The sequence below is a fragment of the Phyllobates terribilis genome, unplaced genomic scaffold (assembly GCF_046119375.1).
Source record: "Phyllobates terribilis strain yellow unplaced genomic scaffold, ASM4611937v1 Scaffold_8__6_contigs__length_399053987, whole genome shotgun sequence".
Classification (NCBI taxonomy): Eukaryota; Metazoa; Chordata; class Amphibia; order Anura; family Dendrobatidae; genus Phyllobates; species Phyllobates terribilis.
Window position 1 is genome coordinate 102,354,568 of NW_027362768.1, and position 12,506 is coordinate 102,367,073.

At 39.0% G+C, this 12,506-nt stretch overlaps 1 protein-coding gene across 1 annotated transcript in view; it reads left to right on the forward strand.

Moving 5' to 3' along the window:
• LRRC8C (leucine rich repeat containing 8 VRAC subunit C) overlaps nt 1-11,994 on the forward strand; it is a 117,080-nt gene extending 105,086 nt beyond the window's left edge. The window contains exon 3 of the mRNA XM_073643171.1: nt 1,926-11,994. Within this exon, the coding sequence (XP_073499272.1) occupies nt 1,926-4,178 (2,253 nt within the window). The 3' untranslated portion in view covers nt 4,179-11,994. The remainder of the gene's footprint in view (nt 1-1,925) is intronic.
• Nucleotides 11,995-12,506: the final 512 nt, after the last annotated feature.

Consider the following 12,506-nt stretch of genomic DNA (forward strand, 5'->3'; position numbering starts at 1 on the left):
AGACTGTTAGAATTTGTATTATGGCAAGAAAAAAGCAGATAAGTAAAGAAAAACGAGTGGCCATCATTACTTTAAGAAATGAAGGTGAGTCAGTCCGAAAAATTGGGCAAACTTTGAAAGTGTCCCCAAGTGCAGTTGCAAAAACCATCAAGCGCTACAAAGAAACTGGCTCACATGAGGAACGCCCCAGGAAAGGAAGACCAAGAGTCACCTCTGCTTCTGAGGATAAGTTTATCCGAGTCACCAGCCTCAGAAATCGCAGGCTAACAGCAGCTCAGATTAGAGACCAGGTCAATGCCACACAGAATTCAAGCAGCAGACACATCTCTACAACAACTGTTAAGAGGAGACTTTGTGCAGCAGGTCTTCATGGTAAAATAGCTGCTAGGAAACCACTGCTAAGGACAGGCAACAAGCAGAAGAGACTTGTTTGGGCTAAAGAACACAAGGAATGGACATTAGACCAGTGGAAATCTGTGCTTTGGTCTGATGAGTCCAAATTTGAGATCTTTGGTTCCAACCACCGTGTTTTTGTGTGACGCAGAAAAGGTGAACGGATGGACTCTACATGCCTGGTTCCCACCGTGAAGCATGGAGGAGGAGGTGTGATGGTGTGGGGGTGCTTTGCTGGTGACACTGTTGGGGATTTATTCAAAATTGAAGGCATACTGAACCAGCATGGCTACCACAGCATCTTGCAGCGGCATGCCATTCCATCCGGTTTGCGTTTAGTTGGACCATCATTTATTTTTCAACAGGACAATGAGCCCAAACACACCTCCAGGCTGTGTAAGGGCTATTTGACCAAGAAGGAGAGTGATGGGGTGCTACGCCAGATGACCTGGCCTCCACAGTCACCAGACCTGAACCCAATCGAGATGGTTTGGGGTGAGCTGGACCGCAGAGTGAAGGCAAAAGGGCCAACAAGTGCTAAGCATCTCTGGGAACTCCTTCAAGATTGTTGGAAGACCATTTCCGGTGACTACCTCTTGAAGCTCATCAAGAGAATGCCAAGAGTGTGCAAAGCAGTCATCAAAGCAAAATGTGGCTACTTTGAAGAACCTAGAATATAAGACATATTTTCAGTTGTTTCACACTTTTTTGTTAAGTATATAATTCCACATGTGTTAATTCATAGTTTTGATGCCTTCAGTGTGAATGTATAATTTTCATAGACATGAAAATACAGAAAAATCTTTAAATGAGGTGTGTCTAAACTTTTGGTCTGTGCTGTATGTGTGGAAAAATCATTCTGTTTTGTAGGTAAAAATAATGTATTGGATTTATGTTATTTGCGCTTTGATCTAAGTTTAGGGTTTTTTGGTGAGACCATTTTTAACTTTAAAGAGTAACTAATTTTTTTCTTAAATGTAATCATACACAGGACATTGCAAAGTTATGACTTTTTGTACTATACTTAATTTCCTTATTTTGCTTTCTTCTCTTCCAACAATATACTACAGTGCTGATTCAATACCTAAGTCATGCTCTTTGAGAAGATGCTTTTAACTGCTGCTCAGCAAAGATCCTTACTCTATATTCCAACAGCCTGTGTACAGGACTTTCCTTGTTTTATACTCTCTGCTCTTACTGTACTCAGACAGGGAAATTTCTGTGCACAGACTATTTGAATATAATAGATGGATCTTTACTAAGCAGCAAGTAAAAGCATCTTCTAAAGAAGCATTGAAGGAATACTCCAGCATAGTGTTTGGGAGAGAAGGAAGAAGGTAAGGAAGTACATTACAAAAATTCATAACTTTGCAATTCCTGAAGGATAATTAAATAAAAAATAAAGATTTAGGGAGTTATTTGGAGTCAAAATACCACATTAAAGCCATACATAGAAATGACCTTAGTTATGGAAGTCAACATCATTATTTTGGAAATAATTACAACCTTGTCTTGTGTTTCTTTATACTCAGGTAATGCAAGACAAGATTATATGTCTGCCAAAGAGAGTACATCCAGTTCAGAACTCTTCCATCTATAATGCTTCTGGTGCCACTAATATGCCTCTTCCAGCTCCCAAACCAACTGGGACCGTGGAAATGAGGGGATTAAAGACAGACTTGGATCTCCAACAATACAGCTTCATTAACCAGATGTGTTATGAGCGGGCTCTTCATTGGTACGCAAAGTATTTCCCTTACTTGGTTCTCATCCACACTTTAATTTTTATGGTGTGTAGCAACTTTTGGTTTAAATTTCCTGGATCAAGCTCAAAAATTGAGCATTTTATTTCCATATTGGGGAAGTGTTTTGACTCACCTTGGACAACCAGAGCCTTGTCTGAAGTATCTGGTGAGGAGCCAGAGGAGAAGGACAACCGAAAGAACGCTCTGAGCAAAACAATTGCCACCCCTTCAGCTGTAGAGAGTCCTCTAGTGAAGACCCAGTCACTAAAATCCATACCCGAGAAGTTTGTGGTTGATAAAACTACAGCAGGTGCCCTGGATAAAAAGGAAGGAGAACAAGCTAAAGCCTTATTTGAGAAAGTTAAAAAATTTCGACTCCATGTTGAAGAAGGAGATCTTCTTTACGCCATGTATGTTCGCCAAACCATACTGAAAGTTCTTAAATTCCTCATTATTATCTGTTACAATAGTGCACTTGTTTCCAAAGTACAGTTTACTGTGGATTGTAATGTTGACATACAAGATATGACGGGATATAAGAACTTTTCTTGTAATCATACAATGGCACACTTGTTTTCTAAATTGTCATTTTGTTACTTGTGTTTTGTTGGAGTTTATGGACTTACGTGCCTTTATACTCTCTACTGGTTGTTTTATCGGTCCTTAAAGGAATATTCTTTTGAGTATGTGCGTCAAGAAACTGGCATTGATGATATCCCAGATGTCAAAAATGACTTTGCCTTCATGTTTCACATGATAGACCAATATGACCCACTCTACTCAAAAAGATTTGCCGTTTTTCTATCTGAAGTAAGCGAAAATAAACTGAAACAATTAAACTTAAATAACGAATGGACGGCTGATAAGCTGAGACAAAGGTTACAAACTAATGCTAACAACCGCCTGGAGATACAATTATTTATGCTCTCCGGTCTTCCAGATACTGTCTTTGAGATAACCGAGCTGCAGTCTTTAAAGCTAGAAATCATCAATAATGTCATGATACCAGCAACAATTGCTCAGCTTGATAACCTTCAAGAATTGTCCTTGTATCAGTGCTCTGTAAAAATTCATACGGCAGCTCTGGCTTTCTTAAAAGAAAATCTAAAGATATTGAGAGTAAAGTTTGACGACGTTCGAGAACTTCCACCATGGATGTACAGTTTGAGAAACCTGGAGGAACTGTACTTGATTGGCTCTTTAAGCCCTGATATATCCAAAAATATAAACCTTGAATCTTTCCGGGAATTGAAGAGTCTAAAAATACTATATATAAAAAGTAATTTATCTAAAATCCCTCAAGGAGCAGTTGATGTTTCTGGTCATCTTCAGAAGTTAAGTATCCTTAATGATGGAAGCAAGCTGGTAATGCTAAACAATCTTAAGAAAATGGTCAACTTGACAGAGCTGGAGCTTATACACTGTGACTTAGAGCGAATACCTCATGCAATTTTCAGTCTTTTAGCTCTTCAAGAACTGGATCTGAAAGAAAATAATCTTAAATCCATTGAAGAAATACTTAGTTTCCAACATTTGCGTAAACTCACAATCTTAAAGCTGTGGTACAACAGCATTACTTATATTCCCGAACACATAAAGAAGCTTTCAAGTTTGGAACGACTGTATTTCAGTCACAACAAGATAGAGGTGCTTCCTTCTCACCTGTTCTTATGCCACAAACTTCGATACTTAGATTTATCTTATAATGATATTAGATTCATTCCTCCTGAGATTGGAGTTCTCCAAAGTTTACAATATTTCTCAATTTCTTGCAACAAAGTGGAAAGCGTACCAGATGAACTGTATTTCTGTAAGAAATTGAAGACCTTAAAAATCGGGAAGAATAACTTAAGTACTCTCTCACCAAAGATTGGGAACTTAGTATTCCTGTCTTATCTGGACATTAAAGGTAATCATTTTGAATCTTTGCCTCCAGAGCTTGGAGATTGCAGGGCTTTAAAGAGAATCGGACTTACTGTAGAAGACACCTTGTTTGAGACGCTTCCATCCGATATTAGAGAACAAATGAAGTCTGAATAAGACAAATCAGCCTTACGTCAGGATCTATTATGGGACTGGAAGGGAAAAAAAAAAACAGTACTGTTGTCAAAGCAAAAGGAATGATTCATGATTACTGGACCTTATTAATTTTTGTCACGGCCCACTCATATTGGGCATTATTTTAATGGACATGTTGTTGATCGCTCTCTTTCAGCACGGTAGTGTTGACTCAGAATGAAAATCGCCTTAGACAATATGGCATTAAATTAATCTATTGCAGGGCAATATAACTTTTTGTGGGACCTATGTAGCCATTCATTTGGGTTTTCAAATGCTCAGGTACTGTCTGTAGATCTGAGGAACATTTATATTTTGTTAAAATCTGTTACAATCATTTTGTGGGTTATTTTGTTACTGTTTCGGGGACCAAGCTATCATGAAGTTCATCAAGTATATCTGTTTTGTATGAATAACTTATCACTCAAGTCTTTCATGAATGTTAGTTTGTGCCTTATTTAATCACGTATTGAAAAGAAAAAAGTGTTTTGGACTTTTCTATTCTAGAATGTCATGCACTATAAAATTTATTTTGAACATGGATGAGTTACTTTTAGTTTTTGGACACTTTTTATGTTGTCTACGATGTTCTAATTACAGCTCAATTGACAGAAAAATAAAAAATATTATGGGTCTCAGAAAATGCCAACACAAATCCCAATTTTTTTTTTTAATTTCCTAATTTTATTTCTTCACTTAAATGTAAAAAAAAAAAAAATCTACGCAAGTTTTATATCATCATAATCATGTTTACCTGGAGAATCTTTGTTCAGACTAATTGTTATTACAACATGTATGACGTAAAAGACAAATTCAAAAATCCATAATGGAATTGCATTTTTTTTTAACAATTTTACCACACTTGGAATTTTTTTTCCTGTACATTATATAGTAAAATGAATGGTGTCGTTAAAAATTACAACTCACTTTGCAAAAAAGCCCTAATAAGGCTACGTTGATGTAAATATAAAAAGTGTATGGATCTTGTAAGAAAGTGAGAAAAGAACAAAAAGGAAAAAATAAAAATTGGTTGAGGAGGCAAGGGGTTAAAGATTTGCTCTCTTTAAAAAAAATGTCCAACTGTGCTAAAAACATAGCATCATTTTCTGGATTCAGTAGCAGGAATCCAGAAAATGGAAACTTTTCCAAACCAGTTTCCTTACTAAGACTGTGCTTCTTCCTACTATGGTGCTAACAAAAATATGAACAATTCCAGAATTCACATCATGGGTTGTATTCTTGCTGTCAAAATACAAACATATGGAGGTCTTCAAAATTCTACAAACATTAAAGGGGTTGTCCTGTCCAAATCGATAAGTTTGCAGTCACTCTGTGTGACTGCAGACTTATGAATACCCCCCCCAGAGCACGCACTGTGCGCTGCAGGGATTCGCTGGTTTCTGACCCGGGACCGGAAGGGTATGTATAAGTTATACATGCTCCTGGCCAGTGGGCACGGTCTCGCTCCATACACTGGTATGGAGCGAGGCCGCACCTTCTAGTCGTCTACGTCCACTGGTCGGCCGCATCTATCGATGGGTCGTGGCATCGCTCTATACAAGTGTATGGAGCGAGGCCACACCCACTAGATGGGCTCAAGCCGGGAGTATGTATAATGCATACATACCCTCCGATCCCGACTCAGAAACCGGCTCATCCCCGCAAAGCACAGTGCGTGGGCTGTGGGGATTTATAAGTCTGCAGTCACACAGAGTTACTGCAGACTTATTGATGTGGACCGAACAACCTCTTTAATACATTACGTCACTAAGACCAAATTTGTCACCCAATTGATGTTACATCACTATGAGCGCAAAAGCTAACACATCTACATTAGTATTATGAGCTATAAGTAGGAAGCCAATGTGCACAATAGTATCAATAGAATCAAAAATACCTATACAAAGAATGTGAATTTTATTAAACAATGATTAAAAACAGTAAAATGAGCAGACAAAGTCAGACATATAAAATACAGTAAATAGGTGGGTAATCGCACCACACACTGCAAAAGTAAAAGGTGACAGATAGAGAAGTATAATAAATGTAGTCTCAGCATTGAGGACGAGTAATCAGGTGAAAGTATGAGCCCAAAATAGTCAATACTATTCAGACAGTGTAAATTCAGACAAGAGAATAAAGAATAAGGAGTGATACCACATAGCTGTAGTAATGCACAGTCGTGTCATACAGACCTCTTCTATAAAAAGAAACACTCAACGCACATTTTGGATCATGCTTCGTCAGCTTGATGCGAAACGCGCGTTGGGTGAATTTTTTTGATTCTCTTATTTCAAACCGGTTTGGGGAATTTTGTGGAACTGTCTGAATGTTGTACAAGTTATATCAGCTGTGTATTATTTATGGGATACTTATGTGTAGATAATTGCCATTTTGAATCCAATCCTCTATGGTATATCCAGGATCTACAGTATCTTTTTTTTACATTAATGTTTTTGTTCATGTACATCTGAATCCCTGATCAATATCAACCATTTGTGAGAGATCTCAGCAGCAAGACACCAAGTATTCCACCTGACTGTTTTGAACCTGCACGGGAAACCACATTTTATACCATTTGAAAGCTTTGAACCAAAAAAGTTTTCTAAACAGACAACATACAATACTGTACGAATAAAATTGTAAATTAGTGGAGAGAAGAGACTGCTGCATTTAGGATCTTAAAATATAGCTCTAGTAGAGAAAGGCTGCCAAAAAGTTTGTCTTTGAAGGATGTCCAACGTGTCCATATATGTCATAGAGGGTCCATTAATCCCTCCTACCCTGTAAACCTGCATATTCCAAATATCAGTGCTGCTATTAAACTGAAGACTTGTAAGAAGATTTTCCCACAGATTACTGGAGATTGCCGGACACCCTGTGATGAGCCTGTTCTGGAGGATACCTTTCGAACAAAGCAGAATTATTTTTACAGTGGACAAGATTCATTTTTGAGTATTTAAAAAATGACCAGGCGTAATATTTCGGGACCTAACTGTATGAGGCTACTTCTGCTGAAGAGTTTATCTTGGATTTAAATACTCAAAATTAATCTTGTCCACTGTAAAAATAATTCTGCTTTGTTCGAAAGGTATCCTCCAGCACAGGCTCATCACAGGCCCTCATATGGCTATGTGGACAGAAAAATAAGTTATGGCTCTTGGAAGAAGGAGGAAAAAACGAAAATGATAAAAAAAAACGGAAAATTGCAAGGTTATGGAAATGTTAAAGTTCTGACTTTCACCTTTAATTTGAGGTTATTCACATCTTAATTGGAGTAAGGGTTTAGAAATTACATCTCTTTAATATGTAGCTGCCTCTTTTTAAAGGGACCAAAAATAATTGGACAATTATCACAAAAGCTCTTTTAAGAAGCACTCCCATCAGAGTTTTTATATATTTTTTAATATTTTGCAATTATATTATTGTATATAGCACTGTGTACTTACAATTGCTCATTTTGCCTTTCTACCCAGTAAATTCTTCTCTTCTCTGTTCTATGTAGAAACAGGAAGTCTCTTGTTCCCTGCATTTATCATTCCCGTCTTCAACTCCTGACCCAGCTGCTCCCTCCTCCCCCCTGTCAGGGACTTTGCAGTGACTCATGACTCATACAGGGATAAGTGGCCTCCTGTTTCTACACAGAGCTTAGAAGGATTCAGCTAGTCAGTTTTTAATCATGTTATTTCATAGACCTAATGAAAAACAGAAGAATTAACTGGGCAGAAAGGCAAAATGAGCAATTGTAAGTTCACAGTGCTATATAATATGATGACTGCAATATATTAAGAGGATAAAAATTTTGATGGCAGTGCTTCTTCAATGGGCTGCATGGGTTATTCCCTCATTAATCCTTCATCAATTAAGCAGGTAAAAGGGCTGGAGCTGGTTCTAGATTTGGCTTTTGCTGTTGTTCTGAACCCACAACATGCAGTCAAAGGAGCTTTCAATGGAAAAGAAACAGACCATCATTAGGCTGAAAAAAATAAGAAATCCATCAGAGAGATAGCAGAAATGTTAGGAGTGGCCAAATTAACAGTTTGTTACATTCTGGGGAAAAAAAGCGCACTGGTGAGTTTGAAAACTCAAAAAGGCCTGCACGTCCATGGAAGACAACAGTGGTGGATGATCGCAAAATCCTACCAATGGTGAAAAAAAAACTCTTCGCAACATCCACTCACGTGAAGAACACTCTCCAGAAAATAGGTGTTTCAGTATCTAAGTCTGCCATAAAGAGAAGACTTCATAAGAGCAAATACAGAGGGTTCACCACAAGGTGCCAACCATTAATCAGCCTTAAAAATAGAAAGGCCAGATTAGACTTTGCCAAAAAATGTAAAAGAAGCCGCCCAGTTCTGGAAAAACATTCTTTAGCAAATGAAACTAAGGTCAACCTGCTTGGAAGGGCTCATGATTCAAAGCACACCACACCATCTGTAAAACATGGTGGAGACAGTGTGATGGGATGAGCATGCATGGCTTCCAATGGCACTGGGTCACTAGTGTTTATTGATGATGTGACAAGACAGAAGCAGCCGGATGGGTTTTGAAGTGCACAGGGCGATACTTTCTGCTCAGATACAACCAAATGCAGCAAGGTTGATTGGATGGCACTTCACAGTACAGATGGACAATGGCCCAAAATATACTGCGAATGCAACCCAGGAGCTTTTTAAGGCGAATATTCTGCAATGCCCGAGTCAATCACCAGATCTCAACCCCATCGAGCAGCATCTCATATGCTGAAGACAACACGGCAGAAAATCCCACAAACAAGCAACAACTGAAGTCAGCTGCAGTAAAGGCCTGGCAAAGCATCACAAAGGAGGAAACCGTCCATGGGTTCCAGACTTCAGGCAGTCATTGCCTACAAAGGGTTCTCTACAAAGTATTAAAAATGAACATTTTATTTATGGCAAAGTCAATTTGTCCAATTACTTTTGACCCCTGAAATGCAGAGGCTTTGTACAAAAATGGTTGTAATTCCTAAATGTTTCACAGGATATTTTTGTTCAACCCCTTTAATTAAACCTGAAAGTCTACACTTCAATTGCATCTCAGTTGTTCCATTTTAAGTCAAGAATAGTGGCCTGCAGAGCTGAAATCACGAAGATTCCATCACTGGCCAAATATTTATGGACCTAACTGTATATCACACAGAGGTCAAATATTGAAAATCTATTGATTATTAAATTCTTTATTATTTCCAATTTCGCCGAGGCGTACTTGTTGACCTAATGCCATAAAAAATGGTGATTCTGATGACTGTTACTTTGCTATGCACAATGCTTCTCTCCATAACCTCTTCCGTAATCCTGAAATAACATATTATACGTTGGATAAACCAAGTATCCATTCCATGCTGCTATATTAGACTTGTCTTGAATGTAATATTTTAATATGTGTGACTTGATTTTCCGATTTCATTCTGGTCATTTAGATCACATTTTGTCATTGGAGTAAAGAGTATTAATGTTTTTGTTATATTGTCTTATTTAAAGAGGGTTTCATTTACTTAAATCTTTATGGCCCATCCTTAGAATAGACCATCAATGGTTGATCAGTGGAGGTCCAACACCCTGCTGGACCCTGGATGGTCAGCAGAAGTACCCAGCATAACTGTTCTTATGGACAAATTGTTGTGCCTGTTCAAGCAAAGGGAACACGGCATTTCCATGAGCATGGAAAGGACCCCACCAATCAGACCATCATAAATGTTTATGAAGCTTCACTTAGATAGCAAAGTTTTTACTCATTATTTGGATTGGAATAAAAAAAAATGGAATTAAAAAAAAATAAGCAAACCAATTATGTTTGATAAAACTCCAAAATGACATAAAAGTGTTTCATTTAAAGGGGTTTCCATCTTTCATCAAACTTCTGCGGGGGCAGCGGCAGAGACTCGGGGAGGGTAAGAAGTTTACTGAAAGACGGCAACCGCTTAAAGCTAAAAAGTTCATCTTTTTGTATATAGGGAACAGAAGAAATCAAATTTAAATACATCATAGAAGGAAGTAGGGGAGAATATCACTTCCACATGTTATAAAAAAAAAGCTACATAAATTTTTATAGGGGCAGCTGTGGCTAGCTCTGAAGAACGCTCTTGACATAACTGATAAGACCGTGTTATGTCTAAAGCTCCCGTCTCACATAGCGAGATCGCTAGCGAGATCGCTGCTGTGTCACGGTTTTGGTGACGCAACAGCGACCTCACCAGCAATGTCGCTATGTGTGAGACTTTGCAGCGATCAGGCCCCTGCTGTGAGGTCGCTGATCACTGCAAAGTGTCCTGGACCATTTTTTGGTCGTTGCCCTCCTGCTGGTCAACACACATCGCTGTGTGTGACCAGCGGGAGCAGCGATCAGGCTGGTAACCATGATAAACATCGGGTTACTAGGGGCACACGCGCACTTAGTAACCCGCTGTTTATCATGGTTATGAGCCTGCTAAAGTGAGCGGTAACCTCCCGCTCACCGTAGCAGAGTGGTAACCATGATAAACAGCGGGTTACTAGGTGCGCATGTGCCCCTAGTAACCCGATGTTTACCATGGTTCCCAGCCTGCTCCTGCTTCAGCAGGCTGGTAACCAGGAGCAGGACATCGTGGAAAGATTCTTTCCACGATGTCGCTGCTCCCCTGATCGTTGGTGAGCCTGCCTGTTTGACAGCTCACCAGCGACCACATAGCGACGCAGCAACGATCCCTGACAGGTCGTATCGTTGTCGGGATCGTTGCAGCGTCGCTAAGTGTGACCGGGCCTTAAGTGCAGCAGAAAGAGCGAAAGATCAAAAGATTTTGTCTATTTAGACTGGACGATTCCTCCTTCTTTCTCGTTATTTTCTTGTTTACATTAAAGAGAACATTGTTCATCGATCTTAGATGTAGTCTGTGAGCCCCTAAACTCAATTTAAACTAACCAGATAGCTATACAGGTCTCTTATCCCCTATAAAACCATGCGTGTTTAGTTTTCTCATGTATGATTATCCAAAAAAAGATTTATAATTATAATACAAAAGAGGGTACTTGTGCAACCTTCACGTACCCAAGCTCTCAGAGCACTGCTCCGCCAGCTGCTCCCTTGTTGATTGACAGCACTCGCTTGTCCAGAGTGAGTGCTGCTTGAACTGAAAACTTGGCTGTACATGCACACTGACACTGCTAGAGCAGAGTGCACAGTATTAGTGCAGTAGCCGAGCAAGCGGGCTCACATCCGTCTCCTGTTTGCTGCAGCCGCTTGCTACATCTCTGTGGATCAGTGGAGCCAGTTTGGTTACTGCACTGTCACTGTGTGCACTCCGTTCCTGCAGTGTCAGTGTATGCACACAGCTGAGTTTTAGTGCATGTAGCAGTTGCTGTAGGCAAGCGAGTGCTGCCAGTCAACAAAGGGGAGTATCAGCAAGGGGCACGGAAAAAAATTGTCAATTATGCACCCAGAACCCTTATTTACGTAATGAATAAAGGTCATTTTCTGGATCAACATAGCTGATAAAACTGAACAAGAGGCGTGATTTTTATAGGTGCTAAGCTCTGATTAGTTTACATAGTTATAGGGTACACGACTCCCTTTAGAACAAAGATGTGGTTTGTTTTTTATATATATGTGCAATATGACCACCTCCAATCCCGCAAGCATAATACAGTATAAGTTTGTAGCGCTTACTTGATTTGTAATACAATTTTTAACCAATGTGCCTGTAACACATTAAAGCCTAAAGAATATCTGACTATTATACATGTTACAAGGAAACTGTGGTGTATTCATGCAAATTATACAATAAATCTTTATTTGAAAATAATTCTTAAAATGTGTAAAAGTTTTATGCACTTGGTAAAAGAACTTTACGATACCCTTAGATCCTCAAGTACAGTATTTCAGTGGAAAATGTCCATACAAAACTCCATTTATGTTATTCATGCTGCAATCCTATCTTTCTTCCTAATTTAGGCCGGGGTCACACGACTGTATTTTCTCTCATCCGAGAGAATCTGGCCGATTATATTAATCACACTCTGATCAGGTTTTTATCATAGTGTGATCCGATTTTCTCGGATGAGGAGAAGATGGAAAGAAAAAAATGTCTCAATCTTTTCCATTCTTTCAGTCCATGAAAATCGGACTGCACTCTGATGTCACCCGAGTGTGGTCCGATTTTTTCCATGGACTCATTGAATTCCATGTCAGAGTGCAATCCGAATATTGGATGCAAATTGTGCATGCTTCAATTTCTTTTCCTCGGACAGACTGTGTCCGAGGAAAAAATCAGACATGTGCATGGTCCCAAAGAATAACAATAATCCTATGTATTAT